The sequence below is a fragment of the Anas acuta genome, chromosome 3 (assembly GCF_963932015.1).
Source record: "Anas acuta chromosome 3, bAnaAcu1.1, whole genome shotgun sequence".
Classification (NCBI taxonomy): domain Eukaryota; kingdom Metazoa; phylum Chordata; class Aves; order Anseriformes; family Anatidae; genus Anas; species Anas acuta.
This window is the reverse complement of record NC_088981.1, coordinates 116,095,991-116,118,928: the sequence shown is the minus strand read 5'-3', so window position 1 is coordinate 116,118,928 and position 22,938 is coordinate 116,095,991. Positions and strand designations below refer to the sequence as shown.

The following is a 22,938-nucleotide window of genomic DNA, read 5'->3' as shown; positions in this document are numbered from 1 at the left end:
TGGGGTCACTGGGGTTTTGCATCTTCCACCCCAACCTTACAGGTCAGAGGCTGGCCCGGCGACAGCTTCTCGGTGAATACAAAGAATTACCAAGCTCTCATTTCATAAATTTTGAGAATTTAAGTGGCAAAATCCCGTTTTCCTAGCCCTATCGTGTCATAAGGTAACATCTTTTAGAGTGCATTGCAGTGTCATCGCAGACAAATCTAGTGACTGCCGAAGGGAATCTGAGGAAGCTGCTGCTAAAAGTTTTATGTGATCTTAATGCAATCAAATATGTATGTTGAGAGGACCTATGGGTGAAAACAGCCTGGCCTTGAATGCTGCAAAGTCTCAATGTCTCGTGGAAAATTGTTGTATTTTGTTGTATTATGTTGTGTAACTCTGGAAAAAAGTTGTATTTTTCCAGAAATACAAGTTGTGAAGGCCGGGTGGTAGTAAAGCAACCAACCTGACATACATTAAACTCCGATCACGCTTCTGGAAAGAAGTTGGGCTATGGTCTGCATAATATCTGCCCTTGTCTTCATTACAATATATCTATATCATGCTGGTTCTTTTAAAAGACTTAGTAGAAACACTTGCAGAAGAGGTGGCACAGTGAACAAACTAGAAAGGAGGCAGTAGAGACCTGCTACATCCCAGACCACAAGTTTTACGTAGTTTTCCAGGGGAAGAGAAGGGAAATGCAGCTTTTCAAGAAGCTTCACACCGTGGGATGCAAGGAAATAATCTGACCTTGAACAGAAAAATGACAGGCAGCGAAACCAATCTCAACTGTAACGTCAAGTCGTGAATGCTTCACAAAGAATAAATAAGCCAGGGTAAGAGGAATAGATTTCTCCAATGGGTTGAAGGTCACAGCGAGCAGCCCAGAGCAAAAATCATTTCCATTCGGATCTATAAGTTAGTCCCACGGAAGCTGTCCTGCTTTGAATAGCAAGTAACATGCACTTCTGCAGAGTCTTCAGACCTTGAGCAGCTACGTTATTAGATGTAGAGACAGCGGGCTCGGCTTCTGTGAAGTAACATTTGGGATACCTAAAGAGTAGCGGGTGTCTGAGTTGACTGGACGCAGCCATCCCAAATGTCAAAACTGATGTAACCCAGGCTGGGAGCAGCAATAACTCCAGGGGTTTGTTTAGTCTTGTGTTTTTGAGGACTTTGGAGTTTAAAGCCCTTCTTGAAAGCTTCCTATCAGCGAGGATGACAGAGCTATTCCACCTTTACCGTAAGCCTCGAACTGAAGTGTTATCTTTGACCTGCAACTCTCACGTCTTGCACTCATCAAAAAGTCCTGCCCGTGTCTGGAAAATTCTTTCCACGAAATGCTTCTGTGAAACAGCCTTTCCTATCCCACTCCACAGAAACTCTTACCCAGCTTTTGCTGTCTCACATTTCAACTAGTGCTGATTTCTTTTAGCTGGCCTGGCTGCCTGTGGTCGTGCCCAAATTACATCCATTCAAAAGTCTTACCCTGACGTTGTGACCGTTTCACACTCCGCCGTAGATTTTTAAAGCCAGCATGGAAACATCCAGCGACTTAATGCAACGCACTCAGGGATGTGGATTTTTTTTTCTGAAGTCTCCCCTGGCTCCCATTGATTGATTAGTTTGCAAGAGGAAAGCCAAAATGGAAGAAGAGTTCAGATTATATCCAGATCAGAACATCTTGGTGTAATTCAGTCTTCTTTGTATGCACCAGCTCAGCGGTGTTGAAGGAGTTTAAAGAAAGCAGAATATTTGGTGGATATGGTCACAAGACTCAAAGAGTCTTGAAAAACTATTTGGTTTTGTAACCTTTGGGTCTGGTACTGCCATCAGCCTGGTAAATTAGCCTGGTGCTGACATTAGCCTGGCATCAGATTAAGGAAAAAAAACAACTATGGTAGAGTGGAAAACATCTGAAAGCTTCTTTTTGGAGGATGTAAAGCTTAATTAGAGTTACTTTCTGATCTTACGATGATCAACTTACTAAAGACAAATGGACAAAGGTGGCAGGTCCTAATCATTTTCTACTCACAGGCCAAGCCTACAGGGCACCTGGAGACCACAGAGAGATAAGAAATAGACTACGGGGAGAAAGTTTTCTAACTTACTACAACACTGGCTCAATGCAGGTAAGGAGCAACTGAATCGTTCTCTGAATCACGATTTATTGAGTCAGAAGTGCCCTTCATTGACTGTTCCAACAAAAATCATTTCAGGCAAGCATGTTGGCTTTCTAGACCTGTTTGAAGAGTGGTTCAAAAAAATCAGAGTAGATAAGGAACAGAGCAAAACACTTCCAAGAAATTCATCCTGCACAGAAAAAATGTCAGGATTTAGTGATTTTCTTTTTAGGGAAAAAACTATTCTAAGTATCTATAGTAAATTTAGTTTCAGCCCTGATATTATGGATGACTGCATGTCCTACATAATGTTAAGTATTTTGCCAGACTAAATGAAATACAGATCCTAAGGACAGGAATGTGCACTTGTGAATAGGATTTATCTGGCCATATATTCAAAGCATTTAGGTTTTTCAAATAACAAATACTTTGTTTTGGGGAGGAAAGATCATCATTTTAGACTGTAGCTCCCACACGTAATGTGACCCTCAATTCTGAGATGACAGCAAACCATTAAGAAGTGGGTAAATCGGGGCAGCATGTGGAGAAACTTATTTGCAAAAGAAAATGCTGGGGACAACTGAAAGGGTCAACTGCCATGCTAAGAATCTGCAGAGGTAAAAGGTAGTTGATGAATGACTGCTTTTACTAAACTGGATTGAAAGATAACCCGTCTCAATCTCTCAAAAGAAAAAAAAAAAATATTAACTTTATTAACTTGATAGAGCTCCCAAGTTTCACATATGCACGTTACGCAGCACTCTCAGATGATTGCTTTGTGCACTCACTAACTGAAACACTTAGACTTTAAGTCCAAGCAATTGGTATTATTTAAGTGCTGTGAATCTTTCCTCTATCAAGAAGGGTGGTCAGAAGAAGGAAGGAAGCTTGTAAATCATTCGCCCTGAGGAGCCATCATTTCATGAATATATTTGGTCTGTGCCAAGTGACCAAACAGAGGTCAAGTGACTTAATTTAACAAATCAAAAATAGCCACCGGAAGAACACTTGTCATTTGATGCATTTTGATATGAAGTTGTGTCATATTTCTATAATATCTTCTCATTCTTGTCCACTGCATTCCCTTCTTTCACTCATCCTCCGTGAAAAACACCAGGGTTCGGGTCATAAAATCTTGACAGCAAATATGGGTGATCACTACCCAAGTCATCTACAGGCTTTACCCGACAATGATCTTTTTCTTGAAGTTGATAGACCATTAAAATTCTGCCACTGGGTAAGAGAAATGAACAGTTCTTGTGTTTTATTATTTTAGCAGTTCAGAAAAGACTTATGGAAGAAGTGACAAGGTAGCACATATTTAAGCATACAGCTTGGGTGAAAGGCACTTGTGAGAGTATTCAAATTTATTTACATCGTACCAATTTGATGAAAAGAACCTCTGGTTCCCTGTAAAACCTGAAGGTTAAGCGGCACAATCTTGTTTTATTTTGCTTTTGGATACAAGGCTTTTGAGCTACAAACTACTGGGCCTTTTGGAAAGGAGAGACAGCAGTCGGAGAATGGTTATTGTGCAAAGGTATTTTAAGCACAGCTCGTGAAATTTTTCATCAGCATATGATTATAGCCTTAACAACTGCTGTAAAACAGGTCAGAGGTGTCTTCCATTCTCTATGCAACTGATTCATCAGTTTAAGTCAACGGAATTTCTAAGTCAACAGAATTTTTAAGCTTCCACTGCAAGTATTTCGCAATGCAAAAATCCACCTCTGTATCTTATATCAGCACTAAGGGACTCTATACTTCTACCTGATATGATGTGCAGGATGAAACAAAATTAATCTCACTCTCCCATAACCATACCTGTAGTGATAATAGGAGTAAAAACTGGCTTTTGCTCATTTAAGGAAGAAGTTGTAACTTAGAGGTGCTATCAAATGCTATCCCGTTAACCCAACATTTGTGAGACTGTTTTCTGAAGTTAATTTAGAAGGCATCCTTCTGTCTTCTCATAAAATTAGTTAAGTTCATAAGTTATTATTTTAATCACCATTGGGGTTTTTTATTTCATATAAACATGTATCTCACTGTCAGGTTTGGCCTGCTCTTCGGAAGTTCTCTGTGGTATTAATACACCAAGATATTCTTTAGAGGTTTTTTTTCAAAATATACCAAACTCACACGTCTCGTCCAGTCCTGGAGATGGACTTTTCTAGCTCTTCATGGGAGCGTGACCACCCATCCATGTGTAGGAACAAAGATTCAACTACAGCTGCAAGATGAGTCCAGGCCCTAATTCTGGAATCTTTTTTCGGCCTGCCTGGTTTAGTTGGACCTATACTGTGATTACTTCTTTTTCTAACTTTTTAGAGGAGAATGAGTTCTGGCTATTCATTGTGCTGAAAACTGAAGTAGAATCCACTTTCACAACCTTACCAGGACGAATGGTGCTTTACATAGAGGAATGAAGCTCAGGAGCCTTCCTACAGAGCTTAAGATCCATGATGAAGGCAGCAGCAATGCCAGGAATGACAACATTAAAATTATAGAGAGGAAAATGAAGTAATGGAATAAAAGCTAAGGAGAGGAAGATTCTGAAATAAGTAAAGGCTTCCACTAATATTAACGTACACAGGCTTGGCAGATAAGTCCTGCACCCAATTCAGGATGCAATTACTATATTGTGACTGACATTTCTTATGATACAATACACCACTTGTTTGAGATTAGCTTATTATAGTCACTTGAAAACAAAAACAAATTCCCAGAAGAATAATGATTCATCACTGCTGGAGAAGACTTCTTTTTCCACTTGAACTGCCCTCCAAGTGACAAAAGACATCTAACTTAGCTAAAAATCAGCATATGAAACCATCCGTGGATCTTTTATGCTAAAATACAGAGGGATGCTGTTACCAGTGTGCTTTGTGTGCACTACAGGAACGTTTAAGAATTTGATTAATGTTTCATTGTGATTACAGAAGCCTCCATTCATCTCCCTATAAAAACTGAACCAGAGGCCCATTTGAAGTCAGAAATCTCTAGGAGGGGAGTTTGTAATCCCCCAATAAGCCACTATTACTGTCCTGAGCAACAAACAGCTTTAAAGTAAGCATGCCACAAGCAAAGAGGTAAGCTACACAGCCTCAGCCCCAAGTCAGAGTGGATACAACATTTGTCAGTGGCTACACCAAAGGAGGCAGAGCTGCAAAAGCCCATGCAAACCACTACCAATGAACTCGGTTAACCAAAGCCTGGTACGACTAAGGGGGCACGCAGTCATTCCTCTGAGAGTGTTAACATGATAAGAAGGATAAACGTGGTTTTCCATTGGCCCACTGTTAATTTAAATTCACTCTTTGAAAGAAATCAAGAGTTGTTACCACTGAACTATCTGAAGCCAGAAAGCCTGAGAAAGATTTGAAAGAAATTCTCAACGTTTATCTCATTTCCAGGCTGCACATGGTTGGCACACATTTGTTTGCTTTTATGTCTGTTTTATTTTTTTTTAAGCAAAAAGGGGGTCATTTCTGAAATAACTTCACCCTGCCCAAGGAACTCGGAAAAATGCCATCTAAACAGCTATAGCTTTGTAGCAAACCATAAGATGCCCCCAAGAAGAAGAATCTTCTCTCCTTTGTACCAATTTCACACTGTGTTAATGACAGGCTTTTCAATGGAAAAAACTCATTTGCTGCCTACTATGCAAATGAGACACCAACAGCAGCATCTTCAAAGCAGGAAGGAAAAGCGTTTAAGTGAGCAAAATAAACTTTATAGTGAGATAAAATTATTATCCCACTCATTAGGTGGACCTAATGCATTACCTCTGCTGGGACCTTTGGACTCTGAAACATGCAATGAGGGAAATCATTGAGAGGGGGGGAAGAGAAAAACAAAAATCATTAAGGACTCTGGACTTTAATTTTCACTTAAAAAAACTAAGATATTGACACTTCCCGCAGTTCTCTCCAAGCAGAAGTTGCTGTAAGCACTTTATCACCTGCACATATTTTAGCATTCTCTACATGGATCAGATGTAGCAGATTTAGCAACCAATGCTAGAGCACTACATCAAAATTCTATTATTCCGTGCAACTGCATTATGCATTAAAATGCCTTGTCACCACTAGATGCTCCCTTTTAAAATGACTACATGCTCACTGGGCAGAATATCTATCAGGAGAAGACCCTTTAGTTTATCTAGGCTTTGGAAAATAAGCTTAAATTTAATCTTTCAGTTTTTAAAGAAATGCTTTAGATCTATGGCTGTTATTTTTAAGGAGTGTAATGGACTGAATTATCAAATCACCCACTGCAAGCTTAAAACTGCTCGTTTCCCTCTGAAGGGCAGAGGCTCACAGCATATTATTCTATCTCAAGGGTGGACCTGAACTTCCATGTGAACCCACATTTGTCCCATACCCAGAAGGTTTGCACCTACTCAGGTGAAAGCTTTGGAAGAGCTTTGAAACTTAACAATAAGAAAACTTCCCCTGAAAATGCAACCCCATGTGAAGGCTGGCTCCATTTAACCTGGTCTACTGGACTCAGGTCTGCCCTAATACAGGCCACAGCCACTGACAGTGGTGATATGTGACTGATGAAGGCCTGGGAGCCTTCCCAAGGATGTCCAGTGTTGCACAAACAAGGCTAGTATGCCCAATGGACAGTCCCAAGCACACAAGAAGCACACAGATATGCCTCATTTTTAAGGGTATTTCCCCCCTATGCCCTTGTAACTGGTATAAAGCAGTCATGGTAGAACCTTTCTTCTATAAAATATTTCTGAGGAGAACTTCAGATACTTACCCGGTTACTGCTCAGGTTATAAGGAGGAGCTAGATCTTGACGGCTTCCAGAAAGCTGAAATGGTCAAGGCAGGCAGAATTATTTCTTAACAAAAACTTGAAAACTGATAAATATGTGCCCTGACAGACATAAGGAAGGGTGAAAGGAAACCATCTTGCAGTTAAAGCAGAACTAGAAGCCAAGAGATGAAAGGTAAAACCCCAATTAGTGACCTAAAAGGGGGAAAAATCTAACAACTTTTCATTACTAGTTCTATCAAAGCATTTCATTAAAAATGTTAGAAAGCAGAAGTGTCTTTTCTTTCTTATGCACTAATCAAGAAAAAGATAATATATAAGATAATGTAACAACGTTGCTACAAAATTAAAATCAGCAAATACTTGTAGCTTGCTTTCAAATCTTCTAAAGAGAAAAAAAAATTTCCCAAGATGATAGCTAGGTGAAAAGCCTTCAGAGTTCTGCAGTTCTTTTTATATCGCTTTTTCAGATGATCTGGATTTACGTGGGTACTCTAAAGCACGCTAATCTGTACGATGAAAGTATGCATATATGCAGATTTTGTCTCTACTTAGCGATTTACACAAATAGCACAGATGAACAGAAGGGTCAAACAAAAGAAAATTTGTTGCTGTGCTCGATGACTCCGGCATTATAGGGATCTGTAATTGAAAGATGCACTTGCTGCCCTCAATACACTGCAGATGTTGGGGTGGAATACTCACCCGATTCACATTGGGAGAGCTCAGGCTCCTCCGGTAGAGTTTTCCTTTTCCCATTAGCTGCTCTTTTACAGCAACTTCCTGCCAACCATACAGAAGCAAAGAACAGAAAATACTGTGCCTGTTTTGCAAGAATCCAAGCTCCAATCATCCCATCTTTGTCTACATAAGAAAAATGTTTCTAAACAGCCTTATTGCACAGGCTCCCATCTGGGGAGTGTACCGTAATCTAAAAATTGTACAGCACACAGCTAGAAGTGCACGAGTGGAGAAACATTAACATCCAGTATTTTGCTGATTGACACACGTAGGATCTTAGAGCTTGTACTGATTCTAGGAGATGACTTACAGATGTGAAGATGGACTCCTTTTCCTAGCTGAGCTCCTATTTTAATCCTTTAAACTAATTATATATGACACAGAACTTGCTCTCAATACTTCCGAGTACATTGCACTTTCACCATTAATTTATAGTGGGCAGGCACATACCCTGGCTTGCTTTGCATAACTTTCTTTTGTGCCTGCATAATTTATAACCAGAAGAACAGTTTTCAATAAATGTTTTTCTCTCCCATAGTTTTCTTGGTAAACAGATCAAGCTAGATTGCTTAAGATTAACCCAATCAATGTCTTACTTATCAACAGAACAGGCTTGGTTACTTCAAGGCTGAACACAAGCAAAATGACAAGAACTCTACTAGCAACTCCAGAAACCTGCACTAAAGCCTAAGCTTCAGAAAGCAAAAGCTAACACCACCCATAACTGCTTTCTGAAACGTAATTAGCAACGCATGATCTCAAACTAAGGATCCCATAAGAGACAGTGCATTTAATATAAAGCTTCCAGCCCGATCCATCCATTTTGCAGGTAGAGTGAGAACATCTCTGCAAAGCGAGCTGCATTTGCTTCTTTGGCCTTTTGCCACAGGCACACTTTGCAAAGCTGAGGTATGCACTGAGGTGGTGGTCTTGGTTTGCCAGCCTTATGAAACACTTATGAAAACATTTGCATTGCCATACAGTGCTTTGAGTGCTAGAGTCGAAACAGACCTGGCGCAGACGATCCAAGGTGAGAATGTTCTCTACAGACAGCACACTCCGCAAGTATTTCTCAATATAGGCTTCAGAGTCAGCTGAAGCTGCATCTTCAACGTTTGCTGCCATTCTGGCCAGTGCTTCTCGCTCTTCGGCTCCTTGAGCATCCTGGGAAGAAGAAAAGACAAGACAACCTTTTAAAATAAAAACATGAACAAAGAAAATGAGAAAATGCATTTTTAAAACATGCAGGACAGATTCAGTATTGTTTTCCCTTAAACTCAGGGGAAGATTCAAACGTCTTGTTAAATATGATAAGGCATATTTAGAAATCATCAGCATCATCTCATACGTGTGTTTTTTCATTTATTATTTTTTCTTGAGAGAGAGAGTCTCACAGTAAGACATTGCCATTGATTAGCTAAAGGGTTGCATTCAGATATTTTGTAATTAAAAAGTACTCAAACACATTTGGGGTATTATCCACCCTGCGAGGAAAACAAAATTTCAAGTGACTTGCAAAAAAAAAAAAACACAAAACAAAACAAACAAAAAAACCCACCACATCACTTGAGAAACATTTCAACAGAGAGCGTTAAACACAGCAGAACATAAAAGAGTCAGGCAGCAATCAGCCTTTTGGCTCTTCACGTGTTCATGTTTTTTTTACAAGTGATCTTATAAAGCATCTGTTTGGGAGGAAGGGATTAGCATCCAACTACGAACATCCTCAGGAATCAAGGGTTACATTAAGACATTACTTATAAGAAGCCAAGTGGCTGTGTGCATTTTGTTTTTGTTTTTCTATAATATATTTGCATGTCCCTTACATCAGGCACTTCACCTAGCCATCTTTAGTCCCCTTTTTCTCTTTCTTTAAAACATTTCTTCAAGGACTTAAGCAAATGGATGCTCACTCAACAAAATACGTAGTGACACTGATAAGACACACGCTGTTGCTAAGTCAAAACATGTAAAGAAATTTGCTTAATCTTTTATAAGAACTACGGTTTATGCTTTCAGCAGCAAGAACGAGCATGCTCAACCATAAGAAAAAAATCAGGAAGTTAGAGACTCTCAGCCAATTTCAGATAGTTTGAATTCTTATTCACCTCTGGAATATTTGAGACTATCTCAAAAGTGACACCACAGCCAGGAATGGAGCTTCGGTGAGACATTCTTCGGAGGAAACTCTGTGCAAAACCCTGTGGGGAGGGAAAAGAAAATATTTCTTGCTTTAAGGAAAAAATGTTTTAACGTATTCGACTGAACTAAATATAGTTTACAAAGAAAGAAGCCCAAACCCAAGAGACTAGACAACAAATACTTAAGATTCAAAGATTTTATCTCGGAGACAAAACGCTTGCTTGTCTGTATTTCAAATACAGAAAAAGAATTTACTTCCTTTATTGCAAGGTGACTGCTTAACCAGCACACAATACTTCTGCTGGTTCTAGATTTTTTTTTTTTTCTTTGCAGGGCCGTAGGTGACTTGTCTTGAATATTGACAAGTGCAGGCATTAAATTCTTGACCAAAGAGATCGTTATGAAGAATGATTTAAGGGGGCATGGTCATTGTTTATGCTGACTTGGCGCCTTGCAGGGTTAAGAACTGGACTGTTGAATTAATGCAGAGATGAGTCATTCAAAGATGCTGCTGAGACAAACACCCGGAAAAGGTTATCGACGAGGATTTTTAGAAACCTAGCAAGAAAGCTAGCCAGAAAGCTAGCAAGAAAGATTCCGTGTTGGATAACAGTAAAAAAAAAAATCATTGACTAAGCCTGTAGAAAACAGAATTAATGAAGACTTAACACAATTATAATTACTGGCAGGCTCAATCTATTGAATAAACTCCTCCCATTGTGTATTATTTAAAAAAAAATCACTGTTCCCTTTCTGAGAAATAGCTGTTACCTAACCAAAGCATCGAGAGCTGCAGTTCTATTTCTAACCTAAAAGCAGGTTAGAGTTGCCTACACAGTTTCTGGGTGTGACCACACCTCTCCTGCTCTTGCTTTTAACTTGATTGTAACTACAGATGTGCAAATAGAATTCTGCTCTTGATTTTAACTACAGATGTGCAAACAGAATAACAATTCAGGCTTCCTGCTTTGTCATCATCCCTGCTGAGGGAAGCTGGGTTCTGAGACAATGCTGAACAAACTCTCTTCTTCCTCATCATCCTCCCTATGAGTGAAATATATTTCAGGACATGTTGGCATAAATGGAATAATACCTTCTGCTTTCCATTTATCAAGCATCTTGCTCTCACCTACACAGTATCGAGAGCACAAAGCAACTGGAAAACGTAGAAGGTCAAGAGTGACTAACTTTGAGAAATTACACAAAGGAACCTCTGCTCTGCTCCAGCTGTTGCCTGCTTAACTCTAAATATCTGGATGTACAAATAGAAATAGTTAGCAGTAATGTGTGAAGGTACTATAAAAGCAAGGAAACATGTTTATTCTGATACACAGTTTATGCAAAACATTAACCACAAGTTCATAACAAGTTAACTCTTACTACTTTTTCCAGTGATTGGAGATAAAGCAATTACTCAATATTCAATACAAATAATACCGAATCTCATACTAAATTGCCACTGAGCCTTTTAAATAAGCTGTATTATCAGTCACAATAAAAAAGACACTATGAGATCTGCTTGGCAGCCTAAAGCCTCTGTGCAAACCATTAATATGTTGCTTCCATTCAGGTAGAAAGGAAAGCAGCTACAAGCAAACACAGCAGCAGCATACTGCACAAACCACAGCCTTCCCCTCTTGGAGCAACGATAAACACAGGGTAGAATGAAAGTAGGAAGGATTGCAGAAGCTATACCTGTCTGCCATAAACATTGACACAGATGCGTTTGCGTAACACCAACTGCATCTCTGCAGGGTGGCTGAGCTGGACGGTGGCTCTCACAATAAGGTAAACTCTTTCATCTGCTGCTGTTCCTTTGCTGAGCTGGATACAGTCGTGGACTGTGGAATCCCATGAGGCTTCTACTTTCACCTGCGAAGGAAAAAAATGTATCCTCTAATAAGCATAATTAGGTGTATAATTAACTGTAATTAATTAAGCATAATTAACAAAAATACATAATACATAAATTTTGAGAGTCAGCTTCTCCATTTCACTCCCTACGAAGAAAAATCCATGCACTCTAGAAGAGGCCATTTAAAAATCAAGATCAGTTTGCCAAATGAAGACGTTGGGATTAAAAATGCCAACTTGCTCAAACTGAAACATTTCCTCTTGAAGAAAACATATCTTTGAATACCCAAGATCATTGCAAATAAATTTTAAAATATGCAGAACTACAGGACCATTTGGCCTTTAGTGAGATAAACCAGAGAGCAACTGAGATTGCAGTGAAAACCTTCCATCACACTACACAACACACAGCTAAATATGTTAACCATAACCATAGTTAAGATTGCTTGTTTTTTTTTTTCAGCTGAAGGCTGAATATTCTCCAATTTACTGAGGTCTTTTGGTTTTTGTTTGTTTGTTTTTGCTTTGTTTTTTTCTTTCCCAAACACACATTCAGAATTTCAACCTTCTGTAATGCTTGGCTTCAGATGAAGGAAGACTCCATTGAATTATGGTTCAACTCCAAGCAAATATACCTTAGAAACAAAAGTCAATTGTACAAGAAACAGGTGTTATCTACTTTGTATGCTATCTTTGATGTGTTATTTTCACATCTTAATATATACAGAGAAAAATTAAAAGACTCCTGAGCTAAAATATACTGGTCTGTAACTCTGCTTACCTCACTATCGTGATGTTTTACAATCTGCAGTTCAAAAAATTCCTCCTCTTCTTCTGCAACAAGGGTAGCATCCCACCCACCTGCTTCTGGGTCATCCAGGTTATCTTGGGAGCTGAAGTCATCAGCTGGAAACAAAAGGGAAGGCAGAAGGTGAGGAGAAATGACACAATTATCCCATTTAAAAACATCCATCCAACAATTCATGAATTCACATTTCCATCTCTGCAGCCTGGCTCCTTATACTCTACCTGCCCAAGACAAGCTCACCCCATTTCCAACAGAGCTGTTTCTATACAGAACTGTGCACAAAAATTTGGGAGTGCAGACTCAGGTGTGCCTTATGAAGTTCCCTGTTGGACAGGAAAATCCCCCAGCTGTAAATATCCCTTCCTTGCCCACAGGCGTATTTTGAGCACTATTGCTCAATTAAACCAAGTACATTGCTTGGTATAATTACTTTGGTGATTTTTTTTTTTTTTTAAATAAAGGAAAGCTGCTGGTTGGACAAGTAAAAATATGGTACATTTAGATCATGATTAAATCTTTAGCGTCGTTTTCAAGAACAAGCTCAACCTGCTCTGGCTCGAGTCCCTCACCGTTAATGAATTATTAACTAGCTCCTCTCTGAAGCCCTTTGATATATCAATACACTTTTTGAGGTAAATAAGCCATAAATGTAAAGAGCATTTCAGCAAAAACCTCATCACCACAGGCAGAATGCCACCTCTCCTCTCTCACCTGATGCTCCTAATCCAAGCGTTAACCCTCTTCTAAACATCACAGCAAGGATTTGTTCAAGCAATTAAGCATTGCTGGCTCCCTGGTCTATTTAGGGTTGCTGATTTACCGAAGATGGGGAAATTATAGTCAAGATAAGTATCTACCGAGTACACTGTTCAAACTGGAGCTTGTATTTAGATGCATTAAAACACACATACGTTAAGGAAACAAAGAAGACTGCACTGTGTAAGATAAGCTTGAGTTTATCATGGCACTTATATTTGATATGCAGACATTACTACCAGTGACTTCACATTTTCTGCTAATGGACTGAGAAAGACATTACATAGCACCAGGGTAATATCCTTGCAAGACCTCGGAAGGAGAATTCCCAATGATTAAGTTTTCGATGTTCACCTTCTCAGGTAGACTCATTTTACTATTTCTCTTTCACCTATTAAATATCTGCCAAATAGCAGGAATACCAAAATGCCCAGTTCCTTCCATAAATAATGCTGTATGTTTTGAAACATTAAGCGATATGACTCAGTGAAAAATGTGCTGTTTCAAATTAATCTACCTGCCGTTCCAGGCATTTCTTCACTTTATTAGCTTGCTTAAATTCTATAACATCTTGGGTTGTACAAAGTTTGATTCAAAGTACTCTGTCCTTTTAAGAACCACTTACCATTCAAGTCGAGGAAAATAACAGGAATGTGTGTTTCCATACCAGGCACGGGAGTCCTAAAATGCAAGACAGTGACAATGGCGGCATTTAAATTAAAGCAGATTTACCCAGCACACGTACTTTTTGATACAAGCTCACAGTATATTACATTCAGTACAACTACAATTCCAAGTCAGACCAATGATAACCTTGGCAAACAGCTTTATTTTAATTTACTGTTGCAGATTCAGAGAGACTCAACTAAATTGATACTTCTTTTATACCAGCTCTCTTACAATTATTATATTCTTTGACCTCTGCTTTCAGAAATGTTTTCTCCCTCTAAAACACTAATAGCAAAATTAAGTTTATTTACTCTGACATACACATTTATTAAATGCAAACCCCTCTGCATTATTGATATCAGTGAAGACAGCAGAGTTGGTCAGAATATCCAGCAGCTATGCAGCAAAGATTTTAAGCTACTATTGATGCTGCACAGTTGCTGTTCTGTCTTGCTAAACATATCAAAGAGTCCAAGAGGATGCATAAGCCATGACTTTCACAGGGTGGATGAAGGGATAACATAGGTGTTGTTTTGTTAGTTTATAAAATTAAATATTCTGTGGCCTTATGCTTTAAAGCTACAACATTAATGATGGACTAAGAGGTAATATGAAGCATTGAAGACATTTTAAAAGATGCCTTGTTGCAATCTTAGCTGTAGAAAGGCTGTAGCCATCTCATGTCAAACTTGGACTTAATGAGTTTTATAGTGAACAAGAGCAGGCTGGAATCTTATTTAATGTGTACTTTGGTGCTGGAGTCACACCAAACACTTCCTTTGGTGCAAATGCATTCATAATAGATTCTTCCTCAAGTATGTTTCCTGCAGCTCTACTGTTTCCAAACCCAGTCAAATACTTTAATGTGAACGTCTCCAATAAAGCTTTTGCCATTTTTATATTTCAAAAGTACTAATTTTAACAAACCTCAGCTTAAAACGCTCAATTCCAGCTATAAATACCATTAGAGTTTTGCTCAGAAAAACATTGCAGAACATTGAAAGCAACTGAAAACGAGGTTTGAAACTAAACAGCCTTACTTCCTTATCTGCAGTTGTTACTCACAGCTGCTACAGTATGGCAAGCTCAGTCTAGCGTAATTTACTATTTTTAATGTTTAGAAAATTACATGGAACACTTGCTGACTAAACAGACTTTGCGCTTAAACCAGGAATGCAACAAAATGCTCCTGTAGATGCATTTTTATTATGACAGAGCAGCCTTTTAAGTGAATGAACTAGGTAATTAACATATTAGCTAATTTTTTTAAATGGTAAGTGCAGTGGTAATAAATATTGATTCCGTTTCCTCAGAAGGTCATAATTACACTCTGATCAATAATAGTATCGTTTACTAAATAGCATTTCTGGATTTCAGATACACAGCCTAATAAAATAATTTAAGCAATCGCCCTAATTTTAACAACTTTGCTCATGCAGTGTACGGAATCCAGATTAAGGAAAGGAAAAAATGGCAACAATCCAAGCCAGGAACAAGCCGTGCATCATTTTTATATTCATCCTTGCATATGGCGATGCATGTTCATACCACTCTGCTGGAGCTCCAGGGATCCCACTGCCTGCAGAAGGCACCATCACCGCGTTCCTTTCTTCGGTGAGCGTTAGCCTCATCTCTAAAAGCTGTGCCTCCCGATCCGCATCGTCCTCTGTTTTATCTGGAGAAGCAGGGTGTCAGTGAGGACAATAGAGAACATTTCTTACACAGTGCCTTTATCGTGTGTCAATGATCTTATACCATCATAATAGAATAAAACCCACTCTGTTCCGAAATTTGGCACACAAAGAAGCACACAGCGTAAATAAAACAATAAAATCTTACATAGGCTTCTCTAATTTGGTTTCACTGAAAGCCAAGTAGTGGTGGCTTCAGAGATTCAACTCTCCATTACCTTCTTTTCTATCTTACAATATATTAAAAGTGTCTGTGCATGTCTCTCAACCTATCGCTGTTTTTACCTGTAATAGCATTTTGCTTACCAGGCTTCCCAACGAGTTTTTGCAACTGCTGATCGAGATATTCCTGACGCTTTGTTAAGGCACACAGCCACTTCCGACGGAGCCTCTCCAAATCCCTATCCTGCACAGAGGAAAGAAGTCATATTAAATATTGACCCTGGAAAGCCAGCGTTTCCTATTTGTGGCTTACGTGTTTCCTCAACCCTATTGCTCATCTTGTACCCGAAGAAGCAGATGAGACAGAGCAGACCTCTGATGAATCACTTTGCTCTTCTCTATGCTTTCTCTTTGTAGGGGACAACCCGAAGAGAAATGCAGAATAGCCGAGGTTGCAAGGGACCTCTGGAGGTTGTCTAATCCTGCTCTGTGCCCAAAGCAGGCTCGCTTACAGCAGCTTGCTTGGGCACGTGCCCAGCTGGGATTTGAGCATCTCTGCAAATGGAAGCTGCAAAAACTCTCTGGGCAACCTGGTCCAGTGTCTGACCACCATTATGGTAAAAAAAAAAAAGCTTCTTATGTTGAAGTAGAGGCTCACTGCCTTTTGTACCTGCACTGGATACCACTGTGAGGAGGCTGGCTGTGTCTTCTTACACCCTCCCATTACATGGTGGGGTAAGGGAGGGCTGACACGATCCCCCTGAGCCAAATCTTCTCTTCAAGGCTAAACGACCTCAGTTCTCTCAGCATTTCCTCATAGGTTCAGTCCCTTAACTTTCCACATCTTATTTGTAGTGCTGTTAGCTTGCCAGATTAAGGCATTTCTTTTTCTCTAACTGTTATTTTGTGCTAGCCAGTACTCAGCTGAGCATGCTTCACTTTACCCATCTTCTTTGCCCTAAACCTAATCTAAAACTGACTAACCATAAACTTGTGGCAAAGCTGGAACCCCCTGTCCATATTCACAGCTCACCATTCATGCTCAGTGTTTAGCAGCCTTACATTAGGAATCTGCTCCTAACCCCATATCATGCCATTATCCCCAGTTAGGGCATTCGTGCCCGAGCCTTTTCACGTATTTTTAAGTGCCCGTGTCCTTCAAAAAACACCTCTGCATCCGCAAGAACATTGAGTTCATTTGTCTGTGGTGCGGAAATGCTCAGAAATGATGTATGATACTCTGCACGCTGTATGTTGAGTGCCACAACGATGAGCCACCCGCTCTGGGATGCCTTCAGGGAAGCGTCTTTCATGGCAATAGCAGTTCAGTTTCATTCCACGTCAAACTACAACAAACACTTTGTCGAGGAAAAGGGGTGGCTGCAAGACTATAAACTACGTTTGCATTGCTCACCTGCAGACCCCTACAATTATGCTGGAACCTGTCAGGAAGCATTAAACCTAAATCTCTTGTCGCTCACATTATACGAAGTTGAGATTTACAATGATGGTGATGTGCTTTTGTTAAAGTTATTCACAAGAAGATGAAAAATATATCGCAAATACTGTACCTCATCAGTTCTCCCGTAAGGCTCACGTTACAGTGGCATTACATACATTAAACAAAAATCACTGGGCTGATTTCAAGTAGTTGTTTCCCTGCCATCTTAGGGCCTTAGGAACAGAATCCCCCTTGCTGGCCCAAGGGTTGATTACACTATATTCCAGGTCTCATAAATAGCACATTCGTAATATGAAACAGCATGGAGTATTTTGACTGCATCTTCAACGCCACTGTGCCTAATCTTGTTCTTAATGCAGACAATCTCAGTCTAACCACAGCTTGTCAAAAAGGAAGACTGCTTCTCTCGAAACAGAAAAGGAAACACAATTGGATCTTGTTTTGGAAATGTGGTTAAAGGTGTCTTGTTCCTTACGTTCTAACTTTCTAATCCACCATACGGCTTCATAGCATAATGATCTATGCAATTCTCAAGTTTTTAGTGTCTTCGGAGGAAAGGCTCTTTACATGCAGCAAAGACACAGCAAAGATAAAATCCTGTTCCTCTTCTAACATGTCTTATACTGAGAATATCTGAATTTATAATAAGAAATTATTTTTACCTGGTAACTGTCCATTTCATCCTCTTCTTCCTAGGCCAAAAGATGCAAAATCATGCTATTAATTTTTTTTGACAGCAGGAAACGTTTAATGCAAAAAGTGCTACTAATTTAAGTAATATTAGCAGTCTCCTGTGAAAGTCTCAGCTTAGCAATGGTGAGGCCACAGAATTAAAACAGAATGACATCCCAAAGATTTGCTGCTATCTGCTGGTCTAAACACAAACTAAAATAATCCAACTGAAGAAGAATTACAGAATTTCGCTGAAATAAAGTTATTCAAATTTATCATAATTGGAAGAAAGTGAAATATTGAAATTGCCCTTAGAAAGAGACAGGTGCTAAAGTGAAACAATTTGAAACCTGTTGATCCTGGACAGAAAAGTAAAAATCTGCTGGTTTACCTGCAAAAGTTAAATATTTATGTTGGAAATCACTGGAAATCAAAGTCTAACATAAAGGATTCAAGGCAAGCTTGCTGTAGCATTTAGAGGAGAAAATGTAAACATTTAAGCCAATTGTTTGGGAGGTTGAATAACTGTCTGCCACACCAGCAGCCACAATGTGAGACCTTAGATGTTTTGATTCCCGTTATCTTCTGATGGGAGACACCATCTTTCGTTCTCGACGTGCATCAGAACCATTCGCACAGAGAGTAAGAACAAGTGCAACTCCTGCATGGAGAATGGGAAAGCAGCAAGGACTCCAATCCTGAGCGATTACTCATCTATTTAAGTAATACCAAGCCACTGGAGCCTACTTTTGTATCTTCGTAATGAAAGCAAAAACTTAGCTAAGCTGAAATTAAAAAGCCATATAGAAAGAGGCATTTTCTTAGTTCAAGTCCTTTAGAAAATCTTTCACATTCCACAGATAGTGATTGACTGGAGATAAAGAAATGCTAATAAGGGGACTAAAAATCCAGATGTTCGAGTCAGAGGGCTATTGTAAGCAGCAGAACTAATAAAACATGTTTTTCAATAGCTCTTTCCCATGTGGGTTATCAGTATCAGAGAGAGCTCAGTAGTCTCGCCCTCAAGGGGAGCTTAAGTCTTTCTTCTTGAAAGAATTGATTATTATGTGCACTGCCAGCTCTGCCTGATACAGCTGAAACTGGCCAGCAGCTCAGAAGTCCGATGGGGAAGAAACAGGGTGAGACAGACAGGATGCTCACCTGGGACTCGTTCCCTTATAAAACTGGATAAGTGGCATGTGTATGTGTTGGGTGCATAACAGTCACAGCTTTCAAGTCAAATTTGCCAGAAATAATCGTTCTGACTCAGGAGAGAAGAATCTTAAAAGACTTGCTCAGCTCAGAAGTAGGAAAGAAAAAAAATCCTTCCTGTATAGGAAATGGGTATCAGGAACTGCTGTGATGGGAGAACAGCTAGGAAACTTGCAGGCAGAGTCACAATCATAGGCATAATGGGGAAATAAAAGCAATAATCTGCCTAGGATATTCTAAAATGTGAGATTTCTGCAAAGGTGGAAAAAATTCCCTTTAATGGCACACAAGAGGCAAAGGATTGCTGAGGTTAGGAGACAACAAAAAAGCCAACTACTTCAGACCTCACAAAGGGAAAAACAATTCTGGTTAAGCAAAAAGGAGGAGCCGACACACACTGAATCATACTCTGTCAACAGGGTAAACATTATGGAAAGCTGGGAGATGTCCCAATCTACTTGGCTTTTAGCTGGCCTTACCTCAAGCAGGGCAGCTAATCAAGCAAATCCACAGACTTGATTGTTCTGTTGCACTAGATTTTGGCTTGCTAGCTCTGAGTGACTGAATTTTATTTAATTTAGCTGCTAGGGAAGAAAAGCAGCACTGCACTAGAAACAGGTAGGAGCACCACAAGAAGACAAGCTTCTAAAACAGGGCAAGTGAGCCAGTGTGCCATCATCATAAACCACCAGATAAGGACTGGGTCAAGCATGCTCCCTACAACCAGATCAATATATTAGCACTTCATTATGTGATGCAGTGCTTCTGAGATCATCAGAAAATGGCCAACTTCTAATACGGGCCCACACAACTCTGATGTTTGTAACACAAACTATTTGAATATACATTCCATTGATTCACTGTAACTTGAATATTTACTTAAAATCACTGCTCTGTGTAATATTTGAAGCAAAATCTACTGGACAAACTCCAAAAGAATTTTGGGAATTTGGACTTTTTTCTTTCCTTCTTTGAATAGTGTGTGAAAGCTGTGCTGCTTTTAAGGATAGGAAACTCTCCAGAAGAGTAGCATTACAAATATTGTTTTTGTCATGGAAAATGATTTTGATTAAGAGGAAGATCTTCCACAACACTTGTTGAAATATTTGGATTTAGAATATCCTGCATAATTCATAATACCACCATCAAAGCAATTTTGACAATTTTTCTTGTTGCTTTACATGCTTGTGAAGTAGGTTCAGTAATGCCCTCCCCTCATCATCCCCCTACTCAACACAAATAAACCAAAAACTTGAAACCAATGAAGTTGCTTCCAATTGCAGTGAACTTGGGACATCATTTAATGGATTCATGTGACTTGGAAATATGGGTTGCTGATAAGAACTATTCAGACTTACCTGATAATTTTCAGGCACTTTTTGTGACTTGGCATGTTTTATTTGAACACAACCAATTCCAACAGATAGAATCGATTCCTCCATCAGTGGTAAGGTCCCGGATTCCTGTACAGATCTCACTTCAACCTGAATTCTTCGAGATTGTCCCTGCCCAAAAGAACAATTTGAAATACTTGAAGGGAAAAAAAAGAAAAGGTATGAAATGCTGAAAGCTTAATGACAGAGAGACCTCTACTGGCAGTCATTTGCAAGCAACATTTTATTATCATATGAAGAACAAAGTGGTGAGTACTGCAATCTCAATGACCCAGTGCAGGAGACACCCCTTCTGTTGCAAGGATTTATGTTTATAGGATTTAGGTATCAATGGGGGAAAAAAAGTCATCATTCAGCCACTCGGTTTACTTTTTCTAGAGGATTTTCAAAACATACAATTAGAGGATCATATTTTTAGTACTTCTGAAGGCAGAAAGTAGGACCTCTTCCCCACCTATAGAAAAGAAAAATCTAATTTGGTGAAAGAAAAATCTAATTTGGTGAGCTACTGGAGTTGTTTAAGAGAACTTTTCCTGACTCTGGTTTCCTTGACTGAAAATTCTTACCCACCTGCTGATGCTATCAACGCAGCAAAGGAACTGTTCCTTAGGAAAATACATAGGAACAAAATCAAAGGAGTTGAGGAGTTCAGAGGTGCAGCCTGTATCTAACCTTTACCAATTCCAACTGTTATCTTGGCAATAACTTGTCACTGAAAATGTTAAGTGCTCAGTTAAGCATTAACAATTTAATGCCTGTAGAATTCAAAGGAAAAGGAGTAGTTGGCTGCAAAGATCAAAGAAGGGGGATTTCTGGACCTCTTAAAAAAAAAAAAAAGTTCAGTTTCTACCAGACACCACCACAGAACAGGTAACAGAACATAGTAAAAAGATTACAGGTAGCCTTTGATCATCTTTACTTGAGAATTTGTGCAGACTGGGAGTTTCACTAAACACAGAAGGACTCCACTCACACAAGACCATATTTTGTGTCTAAGCTTGACAGTTCCTTGGACACCATCCCTCTGCCATAAAAAAGACCCAGAGGCTTCTTAAGCTTCCTGCAGACTCTCCCCACAGCTGAAATCCTGCACATGCCACTGTACCTGTCTGAGCTGAAAGATGCCTCCTGTGCACACATCCTTGGCAGGAGTCACCTCAACTGGGCAGTACTCCCCATTCTCATTCAGCTCTAGAATTTGAACCCAGAGTTCAACTTTTCGGGTTACTTCACTCCACCTGCAAAACACATCAAATGCTGTTTCTTTTGTCTTTTCCTTTTTGAAACCAAAAGAAAAGGAGAGAAGAAAAGAAAAGAAAAGGAGAGAAGGAAAGAAAAGGAGAGAAGGAAAAAAAAGGAGAGAAGGAAAAAAAAGGAGAGAAGGAAAGAAAAAAAGGAGAGAAGGAAAGAAAAAGCCAATCCCTGGTCCAGACTGCAGATTGAAGAAGTGAAAGAACATTTCTGTAGATGCCATTTGTGACCACCCTGGGGTTATTAGTTGTGCAGTGCTTACAAATTTTACTGACAACCCTTGCAGTCAAACATCAGAAATAAGCCTTTTCTTAGTTGTAATACAAAAACCAATTCCCCTAGATTCTAATATTTAAGCTCTGGTCTCAACTACTGCAACAGAAGGCCGGTGTTTTCAGTAAAATCAAATCCATACAGAAGACAGCAGAATGAAAAAATTACATCGTTTCACAAGCTTTTGAGATTGAAAGCACTTTCCTGAATGTCATCATACTACTGGCTTCCCTCAAGTTTTTCCAAGAGCTTAAATTCTTATGGGCACTTCTTAGTAGCTCAAAATTAAGAAGGAAAGAGTTACTACTCAGCTACCAAACGTAACTCACTATTTTATAACACTCCTTTTACAGCTTCTGTTTGCCATACCTTCCTGATTTTTCATTTAAATTTCTCCATATATGGCTTAATACTCAATATGTTCAACACAATCTCAGGCTGGAAATAAAAAGAGAAATAACTGCCAATAAATTAAGGGGCAGAGCTGTCTTCTAAAATAGGAGAGGCAAAACGACTTACATTTAGGAAAATGCTACTAAGCTTACTTTGGGCATAACAAATGGATGCCAGCAAAAAAAAAAAAACAACCTCCTTCAGCCTGAATTAGTCTACTGTTGTATATTTACTCCAGTTGAAGTAATTAGTACTACAGCTCTTCCAACGGAAGCATTACAGTGATAATGCTTCATGGCCAAGAATGAACAGGAGTCTGACCTTGAATACATCATCGTACAGTCAGAACAACCATCTTGATGGTTTAGACTCGATACCTCTATCTGGCTCAGGCCAGCATAGCAATATAACAGAAAATATACAGTTTGCTATTTTCTGCTCCCTCCTAAAACCACCACTAACGTGCATGGGTTTGCCTAAAAAAAAGGGATTTTCAAGTCTTTGGAGTTTTACCACTTGTAATTTGAAAGATGAGCATTCTCATCTTTCACTTTTTT

The 22,938-nt window shown here is 39.3% G+C and overlaps 1 protein-coding gene across 4 annotated transcripts in view; it reads right to left on the bottom strand.

The window, feature by feature from the left end:
• The window catches only part of KIF13B (kinesin family member 13B), a 121,176-nt gene that overhangs the window by 20,552 nt on the left and 77,686 nt on the right, over positions 1-22,938 (bottom strand). For 2 of the 4 annotated variants that reach the window (XM_068678912.1, XM_068678911.1), the window contains exons 24-36: positions 21,570-21,702; positions 20,429-20,575; positions 17,849-17,878; positions 15,869-15,968; positions 15,420-15,546; positions 13,828-13,883; positions 12,420-12,544; positions 11,480-11,656; positions 9,751-9,843; positions 8,654-8,806; positions 7,607-7,684; positions 6,885-6,938; positions 5,900-5,920 (exon numbers count right to left, since the gene is read on the bottom strand). In XM_068678912.1, coding sequence (XP_068535013.1) covers positions 5,900-5,920; positions 6,885-6,938; positions 7,607-7,684; positions 8,654-8,806; positions 9,751-9,843; positions 11,480-11,656; positions 12,420-12,544; positions 13,828-13,883; positions 15,420-15,546; positions 15,869-15,968; positions 17,849-17,878; positions 20,429-20,575; positions 21,570-21,702 — 1,294 coding nt within the window. The remainder of the gene's footprint in view (positions 1-5,899; positions 5,921-6,884; positions 6,939-7,606; positions 7,685-8,653; positions 8,807-9,750; positions 9,844-11,479; positions 11,657-12,419; positions 12,545-13,827; positions 13,884-15,419; positions 15,547-15,868; positions 15,969-17,848; positions 17,879-20,428; positions 20,576-21,569; positions 21,703-22,938) is intronic. The other 2 variants (XM_068678913.1, XM_068678914.1) reach the window with 1 other exon arrangement.